The 26,218-nt window shown below is 50.6% G+C and overlaps 1 protein-coding gene and 1 long non-coding RNA gene across 8 annotated transcripts; one reads left to right on the top strand and one right to left on the bottom strand.

Annotated features, from left to right (window-relative positions):
- Positions 1-4,568: 4,568 nt before the first annotated feature.
- LOC102395098 lies at positions 4,569-6,714 on the bottom strand. 2 transcript variants are annotated; one of them, XR_006551152.1, is made up of 4 exons: positions 6,560-6,714; positions 5,945-6,430; positions 5,546-5,643; positions 4,569-5,405 (listed from the first exon to the last, which is right to left on the bottom strand). It is a non-coding gene; the product is annotated as an uncharacterized LOC102395098 (long non-coding RNA). The 2 variants fall into 2 exon arrangements; XR_329164.3 differs by having other exon boundaries at positions 5,865-6,430.
- Positions 5,979-24,973, top strand: LOC102394347 (angiotensin II receptor associated protein). 6 transcript variants are annotated; one of them, XM_006076751.4, is made up of 5 exons: positions 6,006-6,107; positions 19,206-19,240; positions 21,765-21,870; positions 22,719-22,914; positions 24,271-24,973. In XM_006076751.4, exons 1-5 carry the CDS (start codon positions 6,081-6,083, stop codon positions 24,372-24,374), a joined length of 468 nt encoding a protein of 155 aa, XP_006076813.1. In that variant the 5' UTR covers positions 6,006-6,080; the 3' UTR covers positions 24,375-24,973. The 6 variants fall into 6 exon arrangements, with proteins under 6 accessions (XP_044798934.1, XP_006076813.1, XP_006076814.1 ...); XM_006076752.4 differs by having other exon boundaries at positions 22,719-22,893; XM_025285890.3 differs by lacking the exon at positions 6,006-6,107 and adding an exon at positions 18,224-18,327 and having other exon boundaries at positions 22,719-22,893.
- Positions 24,974-26,218: the final 1,245 nt, after the last annotated feature.

Here is a 26,218-nt window from a genome sequence, read left to right on the forward strand (position 1 = left end):
GGGCCTATAAAAGTTAGTGATGGATGCTGCCGTAAGTCTCAATTCTGTGCCATTGGGATAATTGTTTCAGAATCAGTCTCCCAAAATGAAAGGCATTATTATAATAAAACTCCTTGCATTTGCACCTACCTACAGATGGTGACTGCAGCCATGAAATTAAAAGACGCTTACTCCTTGGAAGGAAAGTTATGACCAACCTAGACAGCATATTCAAAAGCAGAGTCATTACTTTGCCAACAAAGGTCCGTCTAGTCAAGGCTATGGTTTTTCCTGTGGTCATGTATGGATGTGAGAGTTGGACTGTGAAGAAGGCTGAGCACCGAAGAATTGATGCCTTTGAACTGTGGTGTTGGAGAAGACTCTTTAGAGTCCCTTGGACTGCAAGGAGATCCAACCAGTCCATTCTTCCATCCAACTCCTTCTGAAGGAGATCAGCCCTGGATTTCTTTGGAAGGAATGATGCTAAAGCTGAAACTCCAGTACTTTGGCCACCTCATGAGAAGAGTTGACTCATTGGAAAAGACTCTGATGCTGGGAGGGATGGGGGGCAGGAGGAGAAGGGGATGACAGAGGATGAGATAGCTGGATGGCATCATGACTCGATGGACATGAGTCTCAGTGAATTCTGGGAGTTGGTGATGGACAGGGAGGCCTGGCATGCTACGATTCGTGGGGTCCCAAAGAGTTGGACACGACTGAGCGACTGATCTGATCTGATATATGTACGTATATATATATATATAGGAATAAAATTGATAAATTGTCTCTATTAATGAAAAATGTTCATCTATGTATATATGAACTAATTTAATAAAAAAAAAAAAAAGAACCAGGCTCCCTTTCTTATGACTAGTGACACAAACAGATGCCTCCCTGGAGAGGAGGCTCTCACACCTCCTGGCAATGTCCAGGCTCCTTCAGAAAACCCAGGAAGAAAAGAGGAGAGTCACCCACCCTAACATGCCCCCCCAACCCCTGGTGCACATGCTTCCCCAAGAACCATCCCTTGCCTGGCTCTGAGTGAGTGATGCCATGAACACAGATGATTTTATTGACAAGTCACAATGACCTTTGATACTTTCAGAAACTTGGTATCAACTAGAGACCAGGCCAAAGGATCTGGGAGCTCAAGAAAGCCATACTGACTCCAACCCTACAGGGTTCTGCTCAAGTTTCATCACTTCTCCTGCCTTTCCCACTGTCTTTGCTCAGAAAGAAAGAGATCACATCCTCAGATACAAAGAACAACCCTGACTGATCTTGAGTGGCCTCAGCCTGCAGCAGCTTGAAGAGGGACTTTGGTTCCTGGCCAGAGATTGAGGTCAGGTCTCAGCAGTGAGAGCGCTAAATCCTAACCACTAAAAAAGATCCTGGTGCTGGGAAAGATTGAGGGCAGGAGGAGAAGGGGGCAACAGAGGATAAGATGGTTGGATGGCATCATCAACTCAATGGACATAATCTGAGCAAACTCTAGGAGATAGTGAAGGATAGGTATGCTCAGTCTAGGGGTGGCAAAGAGTTGGATTGAACAACAACAAGACCAGTGGTCAGTGACAAGGCCCTGACCCTTCGGCTTTGCAGAAAAGAATTCCCACAAAGACAGAAAATAGTGAAACAAAGTATTTATTAGGAGGAAAAACGGAGTACAGTAAATGTGGATATACACAAGGGTGGGTTCAGAGGGAGAGTGTCCTCGTGATAGTTTGAATCACTTTTATGGGGCATTTCTTCTGGGTTTCCTTTGCCTGGTTCTGAGGCTGCACTGGTTTAGTTTAGGGTCCTCCCACATGTGCATGCCCATCTCTTAGCCAAGATGGATTTTAGTGCAGATGACAGTAGGTAGGTAGACATCACTTACTATGAGGTGATGCCCCCTCCTTTTTTGACCTCCAAGGAGCCTTTCTGCACATGTGTAGTTAGGGAGGTCTCCTTAACTTCGAGTATGAGGACGATGTGGTCTTTTATCTCTTATCTGGCAGGGCCCAGCTTCCTCCATTATCTTTCTTGTAGGGAGTTTCTGCTATTATAACAGGGTCCCCTGGGGCACAGAAGTAAAGAATCCATCTGCAAGTCAGGAGCCACAGGAGACATGGGTTTGATCCCTGGAGAGGGATCTTGCCTGGAGAGTCCTATGGACAGAGGAGCCTGGTGGGCTACAGTTCAAGGGTTGCAGAGAGTCGGACACAACTGAAGCAACTTAGCACACATGCACAAACTGTTATGAAGTCTCTGTCCACAGGGGAGAAACTGTTCAGCCGGGGGCCCATCTATCTCCTGCCTCATGACCAGCGAAACACCTCGGCCTTCCCCTAGCCTGCCAGACCTTAGGCCAAGAAACACAGAGCTGGTGTGTTTCTCAGCTTCTCACAAGCTGAGAAGCAGCACTGGGGCAGAGGTCTCCAGATCGAATCTGGATCCAGCACGAATCCTGGTGGCACCCAGGGGCCACGGCTCTGCCTTTTGGGCCCTCCCTGATGAGTTTCCTGGGGAGGGCCTGCTCTCTCACAGGTGCCTGTGACTTTCAGACAGTATTTGGTTACTTTCTCTGTTTTATTTCTTTCTGTTGATGTCACGCAGTCGTGGAAGGAAGTGGTCGGATCACAGCAGAACTGTTGAGTGTCCAGTACATTGTGGTCCAGAGGACAGTTAAAAATAATTTCAAAGCCTTATTCAGTGCCTCCCACCACCTGGGGCCTGTTTATCACTCTCTCCATTTTGGAGATGCAGAAAGAAATTCAAAGAGATTAAGCAACTAACCCAAGGTCACACAGATATAGATTGGCGGCACTGGGCGGGGACAGGCGGGGCGCGGGGGGGTTGGCGGAGGAAACAGTAAAGGCTGGGGAGGCGACAGCATGCTGAAACACTGAGGTCCATCTCCAAGGCTTTGCTAGTGGGAAAGAGGTATAAGCATCTCCCAGTCCAAGGGGCCTTTCCCTGATGCTTCAATTCAACAGACATGTATCAGGGGCCAGGAGCTGCTAAGAGATGCCAGAATATGCTGTGGTTTTTTCATAGCAGTATAGCAATGATTTGCTTATTGAGCACCTACAAAGTGCCAGAAGTTATGTCAAGCATGCATCACCCTGAGGTTTAAGATCACTCTGCTAGGAGGCAGGGCAGGGATCCAAATAATATCATTAAAGAACACAAGTGACCATGGGGAAGAAATGGCTGTGACTGCTTCATTGGGCATTTGTATAACTAGCAGCACTGAGTGGCTTCCTGACAGAATCTGGATTATTCTGAGGACAAGTGGGTGGCAGGTTTTCCTCCGTGCCCATGATGGAAGTGGTGCCAACACACTGGTTCAGCTGGTGTATTCCTTGAACAGTATGTGCCAGGCAAGTGTGGAGATGGCAAGACCCTCCTAGGGCTTGCAGTCTAGATTGGGGAGGGTGAGGGGGGACAGACAATAAACATGTCAACAAGTGAATGGAGAGGTCAATACCTTCAAGTACTGTTAAGTGCTATGAAGGAAAAAAAATTGGATGGTTACTACCATCTTTGAAAACAGTTTGACAATTTCTTAACAGCTTAAGTATACACACGCCATGTGGTCCAGCCATTCCATTCTAAGATAGTCATCCAAGTAGGCGTTCAATAACTATTCCCTTAATGAATAAATGAATGCATCTATTCTGCATGACAGTCTTTTGGGTTTTGTTTTGTTTTCAATTGTGGTAAAAAGAAATAAAGTTTACCGTCCTAACCATTTTTAAGCGTACAGTTCCAGTAATGTTAAGTACAGGCTTCCCTGATGACTCACATGGTAAAGAATGCCTGCAATGCGGGAGACCCAAGTTTGATCCCTGGGTCAGGAAGATCCTCTGAAGAAGGGAATGGAAACCCACTCCAGTGTTCCTGCCTGGAGAATCCCATAGACAGAGGCTACAATCCATGAGGTCACAATGAGTCAGACATAACTGAGCAACCAACACACACACACAATGTCAAGTACATTCACCTTGTTGTGCCATGTCATTTACTTTTCATCTTGAAGGTACTGAGGATAAGACTCAGCTGAGACAGACAGAATTGGTGAGGGACATGAAAAATTTAAACTTGACTTCCAGAAGTGTACTCCCTAAAAAATATGGCCCCAAAGCCTGTGCTTTTTGAAGGTCCACTTGTCCTTCCATAGTCAGGGTGGGTAGCTCCTTTGAGAACAGTTTCACTTTCCTTTGTCCCTTTGGGCTCCCTCCCCACCCCTGCTGGGTCTGCCCCACCTCCACCTTGGCCCAGAGTGCCTCTGGCCCCAGCTGGTGAGATGAAGGCAGCGTCACTGCAGGGACATTCCACAGATCCAGCCTTGTGCTTCATCTGGCTCCAATCTGTCTTCCCCTCCTTGCCTCACTCCATCTTTGAATCTCAGCCTGGGCTGTATTTTCCTGTGATGTGGGCAGTGGAGCTGAGTGGCTATGTCACAGTCCTGAAACCAGACCTCTTTGGTCCCCAGCCCAGTTTCACACCAACTAGGGATATGCCTTTGGCCAAGCCCCTTAACTCCTCTTAACCTTAGGGATCTTATAGTAAATTAGGATAAGAATGGCACCCACACCATGGCGGTTGTTATGAATATTTATTATGAGCACTTTTCACATTGTTTGCCACAAAACTGTACTTAATAAATGTCAGCTCTAATACCAGGAATTGTTTGTTTTGCATTTTCTCCTTACAAGGTGATCAGTTTTACTATATACCTACATGCTTGGATTAAACACCTCTAGAATCTAGGGTTTATAGGAGATATCTCTTAGAAGGAAACAATATAATAATAATGTTATAATATCCACTAGTTATTGAGGAATTCCTCTCTTCTAGGTACTATGCCAGTAACAATAATTAATGATAATTAACTAATAATGAATATCAAAACAGTAGCAAGTCCTGACTGAGTGCTGTCTGCCAGGCAATGTTCTAAACGTTTTTATATATTAACAAATCCTTATTAACAAATTCAAAATAACCATCCTTCAAGGAAGATACTATTATTTCTCTCATTTTACATATTAGAAAACTGTAAGCACAGAGAGGCAAAGTGACTTGCTCAAGTAGAACCAGTAAGTGGACAAAGTTAGGACTCAAACTCTTTTCTCTGGTCCAGCTAGTCCTCTGGGCTCTGAATCCCAACAATCGTGCCCAGTGTAGTCATCTGTCCGGTCTCTCTCTGAAGCTTACCGGCTCTCCGTTATTCTGGCAGATGTGCTGTTCTGCTCAGGGGGCTGGACAGCTGTGTCTCCAAAAGGGACATTCAAATAGGCCAGCAGACTCCGGGGCCCTGCAGAAGACCCCACATCCACCTGGAAAACTTCATTCTTTGTATCTGGAGAGAGTCTGTGTCTTGATAGGATCTTAGGACCCACCCAGGCAGTTTTGCAGGTTTCCACGTGGTCTCTCCCCTCCTGGAAATAAGAATAAGCACTCAGAGGGAAGGACCCAAGGGGATCCCAACAGGTCCGGATGGGAACAGATTGGAATAGATGGGAACTTTGGCTCCAGATGGGAACAAGTCCTGGTAAAGACTTGAATAAGTCTTCCTTACCTTTAAAGCAAGTGTCAGATTCATTTTTTCTTCAAACATGAATTAGTTCATTCATCCTCACAAGGATTCTATGAGGTAGGTAACCGTCTTCACTTTCACTGGGGAAGGAGGGAGGAGAGACTGTGCCCTCAGGGATGAGACACCAGCTGTTACAACATCTGCAGGTTGTACTTGGAGGTTCCCCCAAGTTCTCCTGGCTGCAGGTGGCCCCGTCAGCCCACATGCGGGGATTTTAACTCGGCGAGATATTGCGCCCTTTGCGACACAAATCTGGACATTCTCCAGCCGCCCCCCGCCCCCGCCCCCGCCCCGTAACTACCTGGGCAGTGGCGCGGTGAAGGCTCGAGCGGCAAGACGCCGTCTCCTAGCTACCGGGCAGTCGTCACATGACCTACTCACGTGGCCCCCCAGCCCAGCTGGGGTTGGAGCGCGGGCAGAGGGCAGTCGGCGGGGCGGGGCCGGCAAGTTTGTTTCCCGAGTTCGGAGACCAGGAGCCCCCGCGGTTGTGGCGCAGGTGCTGTCCGGCTGGGTCGCGATGGAGCTGCCAGCCGTGAACCTGAAGGTGGCGATGGGCGGGGCGGGGGTGGCGCGGGGCGGGTCTCCCGGAGCGTGTTGGGTATTTGCGCTTTTAAAGTAGGATTTTAGAGGTGAGAGGACCGAGAATCTGGGGAAAGTGGAGTGGTGGGGAGAAAGAGAAGCAACAGAGCCCAGGTGGAAGGAGGTGGGGGGATAGACCATACCAGGGAGACTGATCCAGAAGGCCAGCAGGAAAGACCGAGAGGGATCTGGAGGAGGGAAGCGGCCGTCTCTTCCTGGAGTCAGACCGGTTCTGCTGGGAGCGCTGAGCCCCTGAGGCTCGCTTTGGCCTGCGCGCCCAGAATTTCTCTGGAGAAAGGGGAAGGCGTGTCGGGGAGGGACCCAGGGAGAGCCCGAGGCTGGACTTGGAGGCAGGACACTTCCCCTCCACGGAGAGAGGGGTAAAGCTTTCACCTGGACCCCCAACACTGCCCTTACCGCCTCTTTTGTTGGGAAGATCAAGTTAAGGAAATCAGATGATCCCAGGCAGATGGTTTTTCAGAGTTGATAGATTCAACGTCATTATTTCTTAAGCAACACAGACACCAATAGAATTTACTCAAAAGCAGAAACCCCCAACTTTGCACATTTAGGAAAACACTGTAGCTCGCTGGGGTGTCTTCATTTCCTGAGCTGTAAGAATGCCAAAGGCTGTTCTTCTTTTTCTCCCCGCCCTCCTCCAGCCCAGTGCTTCTTGGCCGGGTTTGCCACTGAGAGGCTGAAGCCTTTAGCTTTGGTCGAGCTAAGCTAAGTTGCTTCAGTCGTGTCCGACTCTTTGCGACCCTGTGGACTGTAGCCCACCAGGCTTCTCTGTCCATGGGATTTTCCAGGCAAGAATACTGGAATGGGTTGCCGTGGTCTCCTCCAGGGGATCTTCCTGGTCCAGGGATTGAACCTGCGTCTCCTGTGGCTCCTGCATTGAGGGCAGATTCTTTACCAGTGAGGCACTGGGGAAAGATGTTAACCTTGGACCAGACCTGCCACCTGTGGCCTGGGTACAGTTTCCTTTGAGACTGTATGCAGGAGTACCCTCTTACTCACCCTTGACAAAGCATTATGCACCCATGGTGTCTGGTACTAAAGTAATGTAAGAGATAGATGACTACAGAACAATACATCATCCATATTTGGATTATTAGACACGGTCTGTGCTGTGACTTCACGTGGGCACATTTCCTTAATATTGAACACTTGCTTCAGCAGACCTCTCCGAGGCTTCCAGTCAACCGCTGCAGGGGGAGAGATGGCTGTGACAAGGGAATGGGCTTGGATTGAAGGTTTAGCAGGGAAGAAATTTACACGAGGACAATTGAGGTTCATTGGTATCAACATTCACTCTGTTCCAGGCTGTGTGCAGTTAATGCCGACTACCTTTTCTCTGATTAGAGATTTGCCTAAAATAATTAAGGGGGAAGGAGGAAAGGGACAGAGGGGCAGGAACTTACAAGGGAGTGAGCCCTCATTCTTGGGGCATCTGTGGTGTGCCAGGTTATTTAATCACATCAACCTTCTGAGATTTTTGTAGTTGAGCCAACTTCAGCTCAGACCAGATAGGTAACTTGTCAAGGCCCCACAGAGATTAAGTGACAGTCAGAATTTGAACCCATCAGGGTCAAACTTCAAAGCTGTGTCCTTTCCTGGCCACCGTTAGGGCCGACTTCTGCTTTGACAGTTAATGCCCAGTGGGAGGGCTTAGTCTGTTTGTGGCTTTTTTTTTTCTTTTTTTTTTTTTGGAGAAACTTTATGGGCCTCACAGGCCACACATGACCACAGATGTGAGTTTTGCTGGCTTTCAGTGCCCACAGTGAAACCGCTGGTCCTTTCTTTGACTTGAGAAGTAAAACACCATATCTCCAAGGCTCTTAGCTGCTACCAATCAGAGACAAGTAAGTGCCGAGAGGTCGTGAACAGCTAGGGTTGCCAGGTAACATTGAGGCCATCCAGTTGAGTTTGAATTTCAGATCAACAATGAATAAATTTTTTAATCTAAGTATGAAAAGTGAAAGTCATTCAGTCATGTCCAACTCTTTATGACCCCAGGGACTCTACAGTCCATGGAATTCTCCAGGCCAGAATACTGGAGTGGGTAGCCTTTCCCTTCTGCAGGGGATCTTCGCAACCCAGGGACTGAACCCAGATCTCCCACATTGCAGGTGGATTCTTTACAACTGAGCCACCAGGGAAGCCCCAGAATACTGGAGTGGGTATCCTATCCCTTCTCCAGCGGATCTTATATCCCAGGCAATATTTGAAACAGTCTAGAAAATTATTCATTATCTGAAATTAAAGATTGACTGGGGGTTCTGTTTTTGTTGTTGTCTTTTCTGGCCTCCCACAGAAGTCTAAGTGGGATATTCTGAGATCAGAACCCCTTGGGAGCTCAGAAAATGCCCAACCCCCCTGACCCTGCTCTTACCCTTGCCTTCCTTTCACACATTCCTGGGGCATTGGCTCAGTGCCTGCTTGTGCCCAGCCCACCCACAGTAGGCACTGGTGCCAGGTGAACAGAAGCAGCTGCCCTGGGCCCTCCGGGTAGTTCCTAACCCAACGCCACACATGAGGCAAGTCCTGAGCTGAAGGAACGTCATTGTGAGAGTTTAGAAAGTTCTAGACTTGGGTTCATGAGGGCTTGTGAGAAAAGGCCCTTGGGAGGAGGGTGCAGGAGGGTAGTATAGCACGAGGGTTAAGAATTCCGGAACCTGACTGCACAATAGTCATGGATGGCCTTGTCTCGGGGCTTCCCAGGTGGCTTAGTGGTAAAGAACGCACCTGTGATGCAGGAGACATGGGTTCAGTCCCTGGGTGGGGAAGATCCCCTGGAGTAGGAAATGGCAACCCACTCCAGTATTGCTTGTCCATGGACAGAGGAACCTGGCAGATTACAGTCCATGGGGTCACAAAGAGTTGGACATGACTGAAGCAACTGAGCACATGCATAGCCATGTCCCGGAGGCTGACTACCTAGCAGGCAGTGTGTTGAATGTTTCACACACCCCTCCACCTCTACATAGCCACACAACACCCCCATGGAGCATTATTGTCCTCACTTTAGAAGAGTAAACGGCAGTTGCGAGAGCTCAGGTGATGGCCCGGAGTCACACAGCTCTAAGTCATGGAGCTGGGGTCTGATCCACATACTTGGCTCCAGCAGCCACACGGTCAACCACTGCCTGCCTCTGCCTCCCCTCTCTGGCAGCCCTGACTACTGCCCCCTGGGCTCAGCCCTTGGGGATCCTTGGGGATCTTGCTGCCTCATTCAATAGGCCACCGAATGTTTGCACAGGACTAAGAAATATATTCTGGGGTTTTTGTTTAAATTTTGTTTTGGCCACACCACACGGCTAGTGGGATCTTAGTTCCTTGACCATGGATTGAACCTGCACCCTTGGCAGTGAAAGCACAGAGTCCTAACCACTGCCCCTAACAGGATATTCCCAGGAAAAATATATTCTGTATATTAATCTGTATGGAGGGGGATTCCCTGGTGGTCCAGGGATTTGGACTCCATGGTTTCACAGCTTGGGGCCCAGGTACAATCCCTGGTCGGGGAGCTAAGATCCTGCAAGCCTATATGGTATGGGCAAAGAAAAAAAAAATTCTTTATGGTGACCTCAAGTCTGTCGACCACCTGGCTAGGCAGTCCCAGCCCCACTGCCATGAGGCCTTCAGTGACAAATGAAGGGTCTGAATCCTGGTCCAAGGACCCCTCGGTTTCCCCTTAGCCTTCCTTCCTCCTGGTCAGACATACTCATTTCCATCCACGCTTCCCTTGCTCTTCCAGATCCTAGCACAGTAGTACAGTGGGTAGAGCACAGGCTTTGGGGCCAATCAGATCTCCCTCCAAGGCCAGGCTTTGCTGCTTACCAGCTGTGTAACCTGAAGCAGGTTTCTTAACCTCTCTGAATATCAGTTTCTTCACAATAAAAAGAGCATAAAAATAGACCCTACCTTCTAGGATGCTAAGAGGAGGATCCAGTGATCCAGGAGGTGAGGTAGCTTCACAGTTTTGTTGTTTTTTTATTTTAATCTTTATTTTATGTGTTTATTTTTGGCTGTACTGTGTCTTTGTTGCTGTGCAGGTTTTCTCTAGTTGCAATGAGTGGGGCCCAGTCTTGATTTGCGGAGCATGGGCTTCTCGCAGCAGTGGCTTCTCTTGTTGCAGAGCATGGGCTCTAGGGCACAGAGGCTTCAGTAGTTGAAGCACATGGGCTCAGTAGTTGTGGCCTGTGAGCTTGGTTGCCCTGCAGCATGTGGCATCTTCCTGGATCAAGGATCGAACCAGTGTCTCCTACATCGGCAGGCAGATCTTTACCACTGAGCCACCAGGGAAGCCCGCATCACGTTTTTATTAGAAAAACTCAGACCCAAGTGACTGATTCTGCGATTTGCATCTGGGCTCTCTTGTCATACATAACTGTTTGGGCCAATGAATCTCTCACAGCCTCAGTGTCTTCATAAGTGAAACATAAGCATTAAAACTCTACCCCAGACAGTCACAAGGATGACATGGGCCAAGTGTTCAGGGCAATGTAGATATGTGGCAGGTACATCTGCATCAGTAGCAGGGGTTGCTGTAGATGACATGGTTTCAGGATGACTGTCCACAGAGGTTGTGGTTGTTGTTGTTCAGTCGCTCAGTCATGTCCAAGTCTCTGTGACCCCATGGACTGTAGCCCACCAGGCTCCTCTCTCCATGGGATTCTCCAGGCAAGAATACTGGAGCGGGTTGCCACTTCCTTCTCCAGGGGATCTTCCTGACCCAAGGGTTGAACTCGCATCTCCTGCATTGGCAGGCGGATTCTTTACCACTGAGCCCCCAGGGAGGTGCTTACAGTTATTTCGTGGAAACATCCAGTGACTGACTGTCAGATGCCTGTCTCTTTCTGGTTGAGGCGCCCCTGTGGGACACGAGGGTGATAGATGCTGCCTCCATATCACCAGGGAGGAACCCAGGGCTCCAACACAAAAGGAGGTGGCCCCTGGACCAGAACTCAGGTCTCCTACCCCTAGTCCAGCATCTTACAAGCCCCTGCTGCCATGGCCGGTCTCTCTCTCCCTTGGTCTTCTAACGCATTGAACACTGGCTGGGAAAGGGCCAGGCAGCCTTCCAGGCCAGGCACTATATGAAGAGTCCAGGAGCTCAAGTCTCTCTCCTCTTGCCCAGCTGGGAGCAGTCAGGCCGCCGGAGCACGTGCTGGGCACATGCGCCCCTCTCTCCCCCATCTCTGTGGCTGTATCTGAGACTCCCCAGTATTCTCTTGGTAACCAGAAACCTCCCCCAGAGCCAGCAGACAGTTCTTTTGTGCTGAGATAAGGGCTATGGGAGAGGGCAGGGCTGGTTTGGCTGGGTTTCTTTTTCTTTTTTAATTTCTATTGAAATGTGTTGTTGTTTAATCACTAAGTTGGCCCCCCTGTCCTTCGCTGTCTCCTAGAATTTGCTAAGATTCATGCCCATTGAGTCGGTGATGCTATTTAGCCATCTCATCCTCTGCCACCCTCTTCTCCTTTTGTCTTCAATCTTTCCCAGCATCAGGGCCTTTTCCAATGAGTCGACTCCTCAGCTGGCCAAAGTATTGTAGCTTCAGCTTCAGCATCAGTCCTCCCAGTGAATATTCAGGGTTGATTTCCTTTAGGATTAACTGGTATGATCTCCTTGCAGTCCAAGGGACTCTCAAGAGTCTTCTCTAATACCGCAATTCAAAAAGCTTCAATTCTTCAGCACTCAGCCTTCTTTATGATCCAATTCTCACATCCATACGTGACTACTAGAAAAACCATAGCTTTGACTATACGGACCTTTGGTGGCAAAAAGATGTCTCTGCTTTTTAATACACTGTCTAGGTTGGTCATAGCTTTCCTTCCAAGGAACAAGTGTCTTTTAGTTTCATGGCTGCAGTTAGTGAGTATGGTTGATTTACAATGTTGTATTAGTGTCAGAAGAGTGAATCAGTTAAACATATACCTATATTCACTCTTTTTTAGATTCTTGGCTAGGTTTTTTGTTGGAGCTTTCCTGCACATTCAAACCCTCTGGGCCCAAGTGGGTGTGCCCTCCCATTACAAAGATGGGGAAACTAGCCTACGAGGCTTAGTCTTCATGGGTTTCTTTTCCCACGGCTGAAGAGACGTGCTCCACTGGTGCTAAGTAGCCTAAATACTGAGCAAACAAAAGTGATGTCGCACCGAGGGGAGCTGTGTCTGCTAAAGGCCCACAGGATTTCCAGGTCATACTGTTTTCTTCCCCAAAGAGAGGGCCTAGTTTGGGGGCTTAGCCAGATGCTCACTCCATATTACAGGCTTTTCCGGCTCCAGGAAGTACTTTATCCCACAGGTTATAGAATGGTTTCCGCACAGGCTTTCCTGCGTGTCGCTGCCTTTCCTTTTCTGGGCTCTGCAGGCCAGGCCTGGAAAATCCCATGGATGGAGGAGCCTGGTGGGCTGCAGTCCATGGGGTCGCTAAAGAGTTGGACACGACTGAGTGACTTCACTTTCACTTTTCACTTTTATGCCTTGGAGAAGGAAATGGCAACCCACTCCAGTGTTCTTGCCTGGAGAATCCTAGGGATGGGGGAGCCTGGTAGGTGTGAGCAAGGAGTTAACCAGGGACGGGGGAGCCTGGTAGGCTGCCGTCTATGGGGTCGCACAGAGTCGGACATGACTGAAGCGACTTAGCAGCAGCAGGCCAGGAGCATCCCTTTATTAAAGACCTGCTGTGTGCACAGTCTAGGGGTGGGAACCAGAGCATTTGAGAATGAAGACTGTTTCTGAAATAGAAGTTGAGGGAGGGGAGGACTCAGTGTTGATGTTGGGGAGTGGAGAAGTGATATGACTGTGACTCCTTCCTTGGTTTCTTGTCTTAGTTAAAAACCCAACACCAGGACCACCTGGCTGGCCGCGTGTGGCAGGTCCCTTCCCCTCTGTGAGCAGGACTTCTGTCAGAGGGGACCGTGTTTTGCTCTCAAGATAAAGATCAGAATTCTCTCCCACACCTCCCAGGCTCAGCCCTGCCCCCCACCCCCACCCGCTTCCTGTCCCTCCTCTACTCTCCTCTTCCACTCCAGCCACATGGGCCTCTTTTCAGTCTCCAGAAGGGTCCATGCTCCCTTCCATCACAGATCCTTTGCAGGTGCTGTCCCTTTGGCTCGAAATGCTCTTCTTTCCCCCTCTGTCCCTGGTTAACTCCTTGCTCACCCACTTCATCTCCCCTGAAACATCATCCTTCAGAGAAGCCTCCAGTGTTCCCCTCCTCTGATCCAGAATGAGGGTCCTTTTCTTTGCCGTTACTTCCTTCTCAACAGACTGTCTGTTCGGACCCCCACTCCTTAGGTAATTTTTTGGTTAGCAGGTGTTCCCCTCCACCCCACCCGGACTGCCAGGTGTCAGTTCTGGAAGGGCAGCCTAAGACTGCATCTGCCCAACTTACCTTTGAATCTGCAGGGTGGAGGCCAAGCAGGTGTCAGCGATGCCAACTTAACCTGTAAATGATTAAGTAACCTGGCACAGTCTGATCACCCTTCTTCAGTCCCTGTAGCCTCCTGGATGGCTCAAGTGGTAAAGAATCCACCTGCAATGCAGGAGTCATAGGAAGCATGGGTTTGATCCCTGGGTTGGGAAGACCCCCTGGTGGAGGGCATGATAACCCACTCCAGTATTCTTGCCTAGACAATCCCATGGACAGAGGAGCCTGGCAGACTATAGTTCATGGGATCTCAAAGAGTTGGACATGACCAAGCACACATGCACTCATTCTTCTGTGTGCTTAGTCAGTCGTGTCCAACTCTTTGCAACCCCATGGACTGTCACCCACCAGGCTTCTCTGTCAGTGGGATTGATTCTCCAGGTAAGAATACTGGAGTGGGTTGCCATGCTCTCCTCCAGGGGACCGTCCCAATCCAGGGATGGAACCCAGGTCTCCTGCATTGCAGGCAGATTCTTTACCATCTGAACCACAAGGGAAGCCCAAGAATACTGGAGTGGATTTAGTTCAGTTGAGTCGCTCTCAGTCATGTCCAACTCTTTGTGACCCCATGGACTGCAGCACACGAGGCTTCCCTGTCCATCACCAACTCCCAGAGCTTGCTCAAATTCATGTACATTGAGTCGGTGATGCCATCCAACCATCTCATCCTCTGTCGTCCCCTTTCTCCTCCTGCCCTCAATCTCTCCCAGCATCAGGGTCTTCTCTAATGAGTCAGCTCTTCGCATAAGATGGCCAAAGTATTGGAGCTTCAGTTTCAGCTTGGGCTTCCCTGGTCACTCAGCTGGTAAAGAATCTGCCTGCAATGCAGGAGACCCAAGTTCCATCCCTGGGTTAGGAAGATCACCGGGAAGGGAACGGCTACCCACTCCAGTATTCTGCCCTGGAGAATTCCATGGATTGTATAGTCCATGGGGTCACAAAAAGTTGGAAATGACTGAGCAACTTTGATTTTCACTTTCTTTCAGCTTCAGCACCAATCTTTCCAATGAATATTCAGGACTGATTTCTTTTAGGATTGACTAGTTTGATCTTGCAGTCCAAGGGACTCTCAAGAGTCTTTTCCAACGCCACAATTCAAAAGCATCAGTTCTTTGGTGCTCAACTTTATTCATGGTGCAACTCTGACATCCATACATGACTACTGGAGAAGCCATAGCTTTGACTATATGGACCTTTGTCCAAGAGTAACGTCTCTGCTTTTTTACATGCTGTCTAGGTTTGTCATAGATTTTCTTCCAAGGAGCAAGTGTCTTTTAATTTCATGACTGCAGTCACCATCCACGGTGATTTTGGAGCCCAAGAAAATAAACTCTGTCACTGTTTCCATTGTTTCCCCATCTATTTGCTATGAAATGATAGGACTGGATGCCATGATCTTTGTTTTTTGGATGTTGAGTTTTAAGCCAGATTTTTCACTCTCCTCTTTCACCTTAATTGCTTTCTGCCATAAGGGTGGTATCATCTGCATATCTGAGGTTATTGATATTTCTTTCCGCATTCTTGATTCTAGCTTGTGCTTCTTCCAGCCCGGCATTTCGCATGATGTACTCTGCATATAAGTTAAATAAGCAGGGTGACGATTTACAACCTGGACATACTCCTTTCCCAATTTGGAACCAGTAAATTGTTCCATGTTCAGTTCTAACTGTTGCTTCTTGACCTGCATACAGATTTCTCAGGAGGCAGATAAGGTTGTCTGGTATGCCCATCTTTAAGAATTTTCCAGTTTGTTGTGGTCCACACAGTCAAAGGCTTTAGTGTAGTCAATGAAGCAGAAGTAGATGTTTTTCTGGAATTCTCTTGCTTTTTCTATGATCCAACATATGTTGGCAACTCGATCTCTGATTCCTCTCCCTTTTCTAAATCCATTTTGAAGATCTGGACGTTCTCAGTTCACATACTGTTGAAGCCTAGCTTGGAGAATTTTGAGCATTACTTTGCTAGTGTGTGAGATGAGTGCAATTGTGCAATAGTTTGAACATTATTTGGCACTGCCTTTCTTTGGGATTGGAATGAAAACTGACCTTTTCCAGTCCTGTGGCCATTGCTGAGTTTTCCACATTTGCTGGCATATTGAGTGCAGCACTTTCACAGCATCATCTTTTAGGATTTGACATAGCTCAGCTGGAATTCCATCACCTCCACTAGCTTTGTTTATAGTGATGCTTCCTAAGGCCCACTTGACTGCGCACTCCAGATGTCTGGCTCTAGGTGAGTAATCACACCATCATGGTTTTCTGGGTCATTATGATCTTTTTTGTGTAGTTCTTCTATGTATTCTTGTCACCTCTTCTTAATATCTTCTGCTTCTGTTAGATCCATACCATTTCTGTCTTTTATTATGCCTATCTTTGCATGAAATATTTCCTTGGTATCTGTAGTTTTCTTGAAGAGATCTCTAGTCTTTCCCATTCTATTGTACTCCTCTGTTTCTTTGCACTGGAATGGGTAGCCTATCCCTTTTCCCGGAGATCTTCCCAACCCAGGAATCGAACTGGGGACTCCTGCATTGTAGGCAGATTCTTTACCAACTGAACTACCAGGGAAATCCACTCACTCCTCAGTCCCTGGGGAAAACCTCAGAAGACTAGTTCTACTCTGCCTCGTTTTCCGCATCTTTGTTATAGGAGGGCATATCCACTCAGGCCCTGGGTGGAACAACACCTGGCTAAGTCGGGATTGAATCCTGGCTCTGCTGTGTGACCTGGAGCAGATTACTTACCATTGAGCCTTGGTTTTCTCAACTGTAAAACGGGGGAAATGGTGCTTCAGAGGATTGTAAGAATGAAACGCATTCATAGGCAGAAAAACCTTATCTTGGTGCCTGACACATAGGAAGCACTCATTAATAAAGGTAGGTAGTGACCAAGATTCCTTCCAGAGCTAGCCTTCTGTCATATTGTTCTTGTTCGATTGCTCAGTTGTGTCCAACTCTTTGCAACCCCATGGACTACAGCATGCCAGGTTTCCCTGTCCTTCACGAATCCCTGGAGTTTGCTCAAACTCATGTCCATTAAGTCGGTGATGCCATCCAACCATCTCACCCTTTGTCTTCTCCTCCTGACTTCAGTCTTTCCCAGCATCAGGGTCTTTTCTAAGGAGCTCTTCACATCATGTGGCCAAAGTATTGGAACTTCAGCTTCGGCATCAGCCCTTCCAGTGAATATTCAGGATTGATTTCCTTTAAGATCGACTGATTTTCTCTCCTTGCAGTTCAGGGGACTCTCAAGAGTCTTCTCCAACACCACAGTTCAAAAGCATCAATTCTTCAGCATTCAGCCTTATTTATGGTCCAACTCTCAGTCATGTAGGCTCAGCTTTTTTGGTGTCTTGAGACCTCTGTAAAGTCAGGTGTGTTGGTCCTTAAAGAGCCATTCTCCTAGTCCTTTGTAGCTGGAAGAGGAGTTCTTTAGGGGTTGGGGACCACAGTCTGGACTTGGTTCACTTAACCTGAGCACTGGGAGCAAGGTGGGGTATCCTGGCCATCTGCCCCGGATGTCATCTGCCCCCCACCCCGTGTGGAAAACATCCATGTGTGTCCAAGCCCAAAGAGCTTCTCTCTCTAGCACAAAGGTTAGGAGCCCTAGTTTTGGAGTCAGACTTACCATTTAATTACTGTTTTGCTATCAGTGGAGTCATGATCAACTTAATTTACCTCTGGGCCTGGTTTTCTTGACTGTAAAATGGGAATGATTCTAGTATCTGCTTCAGAAGCTCAGAGAAGGTCATGTGAGACATTGGGCCCAGGGCGTGGCATGTTGCAGATGTGCAATAAATAATAACTCTTTTTTTTTTTTTTGGCGGTACTGGGTGTTCATTGCTGCGTGCAGGCCTTCTCTACTTGCGGTGAGCTGGGGATACTCTCTAGTTGCCACACTCAGCCTTCTTGTTGCTGTGGCTTCTCTTGTTGCCCAGGCTCTAGGTTTGCAGGCTCAGTAGCTGTAGCACACAGCACCTAGTTGCCTCGTGGCATGTGGGATCTTCCCAGACCAGAGATCGAACCCGTGTCTGCTACATTGGCAGATGGATTCTTAACCACTGGACCACCAAGGAAGTCCAAGAGTAATTCTTCTAGAAATGCAGCCAGAGTTCCTTGCTGCAGGTGGCATCCTCTCCTTAACACCCCCCACCCCCTGGAGCACAAGACTAGAAACCTGGGCCTTTCACTGCAGTCCTTGCTGTGTCCACCCTTGCTCTCTGGGCCCAGCATGCCGCCGCTGCCTCAGGCTCTTGGCATCCTTGAACCCTTGGTGCCTGGAGCAAACTCCCTTAAAGGTCCTTGTCCACCACTGGACCCTACTCCTGCCGTCTCGCCGCCACCCACAACCTCAACCCCATCCCGGCCCTACCCCTCCTCAGGGCTCTGGGTGTTGTGTCCTTGCCTATGCTTCTGGGAGTCCACCCTGGAACACCCCACTCTCCCTCCCCTGTGCCTGGCTGGTCCCCAAGTCCCCTTTAGCACCAGCTCCGAGTTCCCCGCTTCTTCCCCCTGCCTTACCCATAGCATCCATCTGCTCCTTCCTTCCTTTTTCTCTTTCTTTTTAAAAAATATTTATTTGGGACTTCCCTGGCGGTCCAGTGGTTTAAGAATCCACCTGGCAATGCAAGGGACGTGTGTTCGATCCCTGATCCAGGAACTAAGACCCCACATGCCGAATGAGCCACTAAGCCCTCGCGCCGCAACTAGAGAGCCTGCATAACACAATGAAGATCCCACGTGCTGCAGGTAAGACCCGACATAGCTAAAGAAACAAATGAATAAGTATTTACTGACAGAGATCTTTAGTTGCAGCCTATGGGATCTAGTTTCCCCCCATCAGGGATGAAACCCTGGACCCCGTGCATTGGGAGCACAGAGTTTTAGCCACTGGACCACCAGCAAAGTCTAATACTATCTTCTTTACTTGCTTTGCAATCAGGACTCTCTTGATTTCTGGGAATAGAGACCAGTTCCAGCAGAGGGCTGTCTCTGAAGGACATATGTGGCAATAAAAAGGGTGGGACGGTGCACGGACTCTTAGTATAAATCCTAACATGTTACCTTCCTGCAAAAAAGCCCCTGGTGACTTCTTGAGATGAAGCCCTTGAGATGAAGTCCATGTTCCTTGCCGAGGTCCTCCAGGCCCACCTTTCCCCTCTGGTCTCCTGCCCCCAGGCTGCTCTCCCATTCCTTGGACGCACTGGGCATCTGCTCAGCCCCACATGGCACCCCAGCTCCAGTGTACTGAAATCAGCTTCATTTGAGCCCCTTCCAGCCATCGAGGCCTCCTCTGGTTTCAGAACAGATTCCCAGGTTCCCCAAAGGAGCCTCCAGCTTTGGAAACAGGAAGGGGTGTGGGTGTCAGCTGCCCCAAGGGACCGGGGAGGGGTGACCTGGCAGTGTCCTCTGGCCTGACCTGTGCTCTTCCTCCTTCTCTGCCACTGTTGGGGGCCACTCTCTTGCTGGTGTTTGAGCAGACATCCCCGAAGCCCTCTTAGGTCCCAGGCAGGGGCTTCTGGTGTTTTTTGGTTCCAGAAGCTTTGCTGCCCATTCATCCTACCACCATGGTGGTCACAGTCGCAGTTCTCTTCTTTACCCCACCCCCTCTTTTTTTTGTGCCACAGGCAATCCTCCTGGTTCACTGGCTGCTGACGACCTGGTGAGTGAGTGTGGGTGTCCAGTTCTGTGTCCCCCTGGTCTCCCGAGATCTGGGTCCACATGTCTCTCTGGGGTCTTGTCCACGTGTATCCTGGGTCCTGTCCACATGTATTCCTGGGGTCTTGTCCATGTCTCCTGACCCGTTCCAAGACTAAATAGCTCATCTGTCAAGATCATCATTAGCAAGCTCCTGTGTCCCAAGGATGTTGGAGGGGCAGGTGGTCCCCAGAGGCCTTTGCCATCACTGACCCTAGGAGCGTCTAGCCCTCATCCTCAGGAAGACAGCAGCCCGGGGGGGGGGGGCAGTACTGACAGCTCAGACCTTTCTCCAGACACTGCCCAAGCCCTTTGGGGCTTGGCATCCCCCTGGTTCCTCCACTAGGGCCTTTGCATCTGGGGCTGTGAGGTGCTGAAGCCTAGGGGCTGGCCTCTCATACCTTGCTGGGGTGGATATCTGGTGGAGCTCTGTGTGTCTGTGACCTTGGGTGAGCCACTCAAACCCCATGAGTCATTTTCTCACCTATAATGTCAGAGTATTACTGACCCTCCCACTTATCCTATTAAGTCATCTGAAGATGAAAACACGATTTCTGAAACCATAATAATTGCTGACATTTATTGAGGGTGCCTTCTGGAGGTTAACTCAGCAGCTCAGCAAGTAGACACATGATGAACCTGAGTATGAGGGTGAGGTCACTCACTTAGGCGTGGACCCTCACTCTCATTTCATACCTCCTGCCCAGAGACAGTAGACTCAGGATTTAGACTGACCCTGGTCATGTCCTTAGCCCTGCTGTGTTCCAGCCAGGTCACCTTCATCAAGTGACTCCACTTCTCAGTACCTTGGTTTCCATCTGTAAAATGGGTGCAAGGATGCACGGCCCTCAGGAGCTGTGAGGAAGAAGCATGGCCTTGCTCTGCTCACCAGACACTGCCCAGGCCTACACAAGGGAGGCCCGGGGACCACAGGGTGATTTTCATAATTACCTTCTGCTTTATCTGCTTTATCTGTTGAGTTTCTGGGGAGATTTTTCTGCCCGACCAAGACTGGAAACCATTGAGCTCACGTGTACATTTTGCAGATGTGGAAGTGCAGTGTACATGTTCGTGGGTATGAATAACGGGAGCAGTGATCATCATGGTTAATGGCCTTGGGGAGCAGAGTGAAAATCCAGGTTTCTCAGGAACACTCCCCGAGACTCTGAGTTAATGAGTCCAGGCCGGGCCCCCAGCACTTGCTTTCTCAAAACCAAAAAATGAGATGACTGATTTCCAAGTAAGCCCCATGGTGCTCTGCACTTAACTGCTTTGCACATGTTTTCCATATGGTATACTTCAGGGAATGTCATTTATATTTATGAAGCACCCCACTCTGTGCTTGGGCCGTCCAGGTGGGTTAAGAGCATGGCCTCTTGAGCCAGACTGCCTGGGTTTAAATCTCAGCTCTGCCACTTAGGAGCTGTGTGACCTTGGGCAAGTTCCTTGACCTCTCTGGGCCTCAGTCTCCTCATCTGTAAAATGAAGATGACCGTAGTGCCTCTTTACAAGGGTTGTTAACGCATATGCACATAAATGAACCCATTTAAAGCACTCGTAACTGTGCTAGATACTAGTAAGGGGTCTGGGTTAACTATTCTTTGAATTGACAAACAGTTTAGTTAGTAGCGATGCCCTACAAGATAAGAGAGTGGGCATTGTGTTAGAAGGTGGTCCTTACAGTGGGGCAGTCAGGGAAAGAGTCTCAGAGTTAACATATGAGCTGAGGCTAAAATGACAAGAAGGGACCAAGTGTTCAGGTAGAGGGAACAGCAAGGCAATGGATGGGAGGTATAGGCTGGGCTGTGTCATCAGACCCCACAGCACCCTGTAGACCATGATCAAGAGTCTGAATTTTATTCCAAGAAAGTGTTGGAGGAGTTTTAGCAGAGAAATGACATCCCCTGATTTACCTTACCGGTTGCTGTTTATGGAGGAGTTAATAAGTGTCTCTAGTGGTGAAGAATTTGCCTGCCAATGCAGGAGACGTAAGAGACACAGGTTCGATCCCTGGGTCTGGAAGAGCCCCTGGAGGAGGGCATGGCAACCGGCTCCACTATTCTTGCCTGGAGAATCCCATGGACAGAGGACGCTGGCAGGCTACAGTCCATGGGGTCGCAAAGAGTCGGAAACGACAGAAGTGACTTAGTATGCATGCAAGCGCATTTATGGAATGACCAGGATGGGGCAGGAGTGGAAGTTAGGGGAACAATGGGTAGAGGCTACAGCGAAACACTCAATCCCAGTAGGAGAAGATGGTGGTTTGGACCTGGAGGGATATGGCCAGATTCTGGATCCGTTTGGGAAGCAGAGCCGATGGGATGTGCTGACATTTTTGGCACATGGGTGTGAAGTAGGGGAATGGAGAGCTGAACGAGGCCGAACTGTGGCCTCTACTCATGGGGGCCCTGAGACCTAGCACCGCAGGAGGTGACCTGTGGGCACCTAGGGGGCACCTCCTGACTTGACTCAGGTGCCTCCTCCTGCAGGGGCTGCATCGTGTTCCAGGGCCCCTATGCCTGGACCAACGTCCCCATCCTGGCCTTGGGCGTGTGGGCCGTGGCGCAGCGGGACTCTATCGACGCCATAAGTATGGTAAGCTGGGGGAGCAGCCAGGGAACCGGCTTCAGGGTGGTCATAGGCCCAGCTCCGTCTTCCCCTTTCCCTGTCCTGTCTTCTCTGCCTTCTTTTTTCCCCATTTTCCATTTTCTAGAGTCCAGGCTCCCAGCCCACATGTATCTTCACTAGCCTGGCCTGCTGCTCTGCCTGCCTGGCTCAGAGAGTCTCCTCATTGTTTTCCCCAAAAGGGGCATGGGGTGGACTCCCACCAGTGCCCCATGAGATTGGCCATTCCTGGAGGGCAGTAGGGCATGCGCCAGTAACCCTCCTTGAGGGCCCCCCTAATAGGGAGGGCCCCCTATGAAGAGGGAGCTCAACCACTTTGTGAGGTCAGAGTGGACACAGTCTGGCTAAACTGTCATACTGGGAGTGCCCGGACACCCGCGCAGACCCTGTGGCTGTGAGCACCAGCACTGGCCTCTCAGGACGGTTGGAGACGGATTTCTTCAGTGGTGGAGATGGAGCCAGTGAATTCCAAGGGACCTTCTATCTTAGAGGTTCTGAGCCCACGTCTTGTGCCTCATCATGGCCTCAAGGATGAGAAGAGTTGGGGGAGAGGACTCTGTCAGAGCCTGCAGGCTGGGTCCCGATAGGGACCCCATCCCTGGTCTCAGCCCTGCAGTCCCCAGTCGGGCATCTAGTCTGCAGAGTCCCACCTGCTGTCTTGGTCTGTCTTCCAGCAAACCCCAAGGACACAGTAGGGCACAAATGGAGCTTCCAGTCTGGAATATATGGTGGGGGGATGGGGTGACAGGGCAGCAGTGTGCTCACCACCCTAATGACACTGTGGTCACCCCTCGGCCCTGTGCCTGGCTGTCTTGCAGTTTCTGGGTGGCTTGGTGGCTACCATCTTCCTGGACGTGATCTACATTGGCATCTTCTACCCGAGGTCCAACCTCTCGGACACAGTGCGCTTCAGCGCAGGCATGGCCATCCTCAACCTGATCCTCAAGCCGATCTCCTGCTTCTTCGTCTACCACATGTACCGGGAGCGTGGGGGTGAGCTCCTGGTCCACGTTGGTGAGGCCACCACCTCCAGCCAGCCCCCCAGTTCCCCTCCCACCAGCCCCGGTGCTGGCACTGCTGTCTCCTCTCCTTTCCTCGATCTCTGCCTTGCCCGCCCCCCAGCCCCTGCCCCAGGGAGCCAACCTTGCCCCCTGAGACAGGGATTCAAGGTGCAGGGTGGGGCCTGGTGTGGGCTCTGGGCACTAGGCTGAAAGGTGTGCAAGTTTCTGGTCTCCTAGAGGAACCCAGGGGTCCCCTGGCCATCCCTGCCTGGCTATGGTGCCATGTCCTTCTCTCAGCTTAAACATGGGTGCGACTGGGGGCCTGACCCCATAGGCACCTGCAGGGCCAGCTTCCCCTCTCAGCTCCCTCTAGCCCCATTGCTGGAACCCCCTTTCCTGCCACCTATGGGGTCTGGGCGACCAGGGGAGAGCCAGTGCTGGCCTGGGTCCTGGGGGGCCCCAGCCAAAGCCAGCCCTGAACTGGACCCCTGCTTGTTGCAGCCCTTCCCCAGCCCCTTGTGACACCCGTTCTCATGTCCTTTCTGAGAGAAGTGGGGAGAGCTGTGGTCTTCTGCCTTTCACTCTTGAGAAAAGTGGCCTGAGACCTGCTGGGGGAGCAGCTGGGTTGAGGATGGGAATGGCCCAGGGCTGCCCACCCTTAGCAAAGCACCAGGCTGCCCGGACCTGCCCCGGGGTAAGGAGGAGCCAGCGCTGTCCCTCCATTAGACAGATGAGGAGACAGAGGCCTGGGGTGCTGGGGGCTTGTTCAGGAGCACAGGACAGATGTGGGGAGTGAGGATGGGAGTGAAGGGTATGGCACCCAGAAGCCAACAGCCTGCCTGGCACTGTCTGGGCTCTGCAGCTGCGCCAGCCAGGGGGCCTTCTGTAGGCTGTACAATGATGTCCACTGTCCGGGAGAGGAGCTGGAGGGGAGCCCGTGGGTCTGGGGCTGGGCATCCCTCGGCCAGATTCCTGAGCACACGCTCCCAGGGAAGCACCGAGGCACAGTGGCTGAGCCCTGTCTTTGGTGCCGTGCTGCATCAGTTGGAATCCTAGTGTCCTCTGCTTCAAGCTTTATAATCTCAAGCAAGGCGGTTTATCTTTTTAACACTCGGTTTCCTCATCTGTAAAGTAGGGACAAAAAAATACCCTGCTCTATAGGGTTACAGGAGGACTGAATAAGTGATACATGCTAAAGGCTTGGTGCCTGGGGCTGCTGCCACTGTCTGTCCTGGATACCTGGATGCCCAGCTCTGGCTTTTCTTGTTGGGGTGGGATGGGTGGCGGGGAGTAGGGGGACCTTGGTTTGGCCTCATGGAATGTGCTAAGTCTTCACCCTTCATTTTTTTCTTTCTCTCCAACCCCCCAGGTTCCCTTGGGCCCTCAGAGGATCGCAGTTCCTACCAGCCAATCGACTCCTCAGAGGTGTCTGCCGACCCTGAGAGCAAGGCTCACATGACCCGAGGATACTGAAGCCCAGCCCAGGGGCCAGTCTGACAAACTGTGGAGCCGGCAGAGAGGAGGCCTCCTCACCTTCTTTGTGCCTTGGACATCATTCTAGGGGGTGCTCCTGACCGCTCCCTGCTTTCTCAGAACTAACTTGTGTCCTCCAGTTCCCCATCTCAGGGATTGCCTGAGTCACGTGCCCTAAAAGGCCCAGAGCCCCTGTGCACACCTGTCCCCAATTCCTCGAGCCCTCTCCTCCCTTCCGGGTTGCCCACTGGTCCCAGGCTGGGAACTCTGGTTGCTTTTGTCCCCTCCACCCTTAGCTGCTCCGTGCAGGCCCCAGGCCGAGCCATGCCCGAGCCTGGCAGGATCAGGCCTCTAGGGGCCAGTGGTGCCCCCCCACCTCGGCCTCTCCTAAGGTTGGCCATGCCCTCCCGCAGGAGCTCTGAGAGCCTTGGGTCCTGCTCACTGCCAGGAGCACAGGGGTGAGGACCCCTGGCTTCTCACTACCTGGTCACTTGGTGCCTGAGGACCCCAGGGCTGGAGGCAGAAGGGGTCTTCAGCCCCTCAGACCCCCATCAACCTCCAGCTGCAGGCCACAGCATTAAAGGGAATTCTGCAGCCAAGTGTGTTTTGAGCCGTGTTTCCTCTCCTCTCAGAGCTGGGGCCTGGACTTGCCATTCCCAGGAAGATTTCTCCTGTGAATCTCCAGGGTGCCAGGGCTTAGGTGCTTGTTTTCTTGTGACAGGAGGAAACGGGGGCTCGTGACCAGCTGGGCCTGCTGGGTGCTCAGCTCTGGCCTAGCCGAGGCCCCAGGAGAGGAGGGCACTGTCCAGTGTGTCAAATAGGCATCCATGTCTCTGAATTAAGTGACAGGTATTGGTTTGAATCCTGCTCTGCCACTGACTGTGTGCCCTTGGGCATCTCAACCTTTGGAGCCCGTGTCTGCTGGAAGAGGGCTAATAACCTGCCCAGAGAGAAAGAGACGACGCAGGCGAAATGTACAGTGCCTGACCCTCGGGAGAGCTTCCTAAATGACAGCAAAGTTTTTGATGGGGCTGCTCCCTAAGCCCATGCTGATGTTGGTCAATAGTCCGGGGTGGCCTCCCCCTGGCAGACCCAGTATCTTGGACTCAGAGCAAACTGGGACAACTGTTCAGAAGCTCCAGGGGTTTCGTGGCCAGGACCCTACCCCATCCCTACTGGGATGGGTATTGACCACTGGGCCCCAGGCATCTGGGCTTTGTCAGGCCATCCTGGCTTGCTTGTCCCTGGCACAGAGAGGTTAAGGCTGGGTGCACAGCCCCCACCGCCCCATTCTTCCATATCCATCCATCCAAAGAGGCTGAGTGCCTGCCAGTGCTGGGCATGGGCCTGGGGCTACAGGGGTGAACTCAGGTCCTGCCCTCAGGATAACAGACGCTGGGAGTCCTCTGTCAGGAGGCCCAAGCCCGGAAAAAAGGAACATGGGCCTCTGAAGAAGGGACCCAGGAATGCTCTTGGGCCCAGGAATGCAGAGGAGCTGCAGCTGCGGAAAACCTTAAACAGTCTTTTAGTCAGACAAAGGCAGACAAATAAGCCATGGTTCATTCATTCTAAGGAATACTGTTCAGCAGTTCAGATGAATAAACCAGACATATTTCTATCAATGGTGGTCCCCCCAAACATCGGTTGCAGAGTGGCACATGCAATATGAGAGTGTTCGTGTGAATTTTAAAAGCTCATAGAAATACTTTGTATTGTTCATGGGTGTGTATGTGGTTAAGGCATAAAAGTGTTGACTAGAAGGACCTGTCTCAAGTTCATGATTGTGGCTTTGGGTGGGAGAGAGGTTCCAATTCTCTCCCCAACCCTGCCACCCCGCCCTTTAA

Source organism: Bubalus bubalis, chromosome 5, assembly GCF_019923935.1.
Source record: "Bubalus bubalis isolate 160015118507 breed Murrah chromosome 5, NDDB_SH_1, whole genome shotgun sequence".
NCBI lineage: Eukaryota > Metazoa > Chordata > Mammalia > Artiodactyla > Bovidae > Bubalus > Bubalus bubalis.

Coding starts and splice junctions, on each gene's coding strand:
- LOC102394347 (XM_006076751.4), top strand. CDS start 6,081: ATGGAGCTGCCAGCCGTGAACCTGAAG. Junction 6,108..19,205: donor TGCCAGCCGTGAACCTGAAG/GTGGCGATGGGC, acceptor TTTGTGCCACAG/GCAATCCTCCTGGTTCACTG. Junction 19,241..21,764: donor CACTGGCTGCTGACGACCTG/GTGAGTGAGTGT, acceptor CTCCTCCTGCAG/GGGCTGCATCGTGTTCCAGG.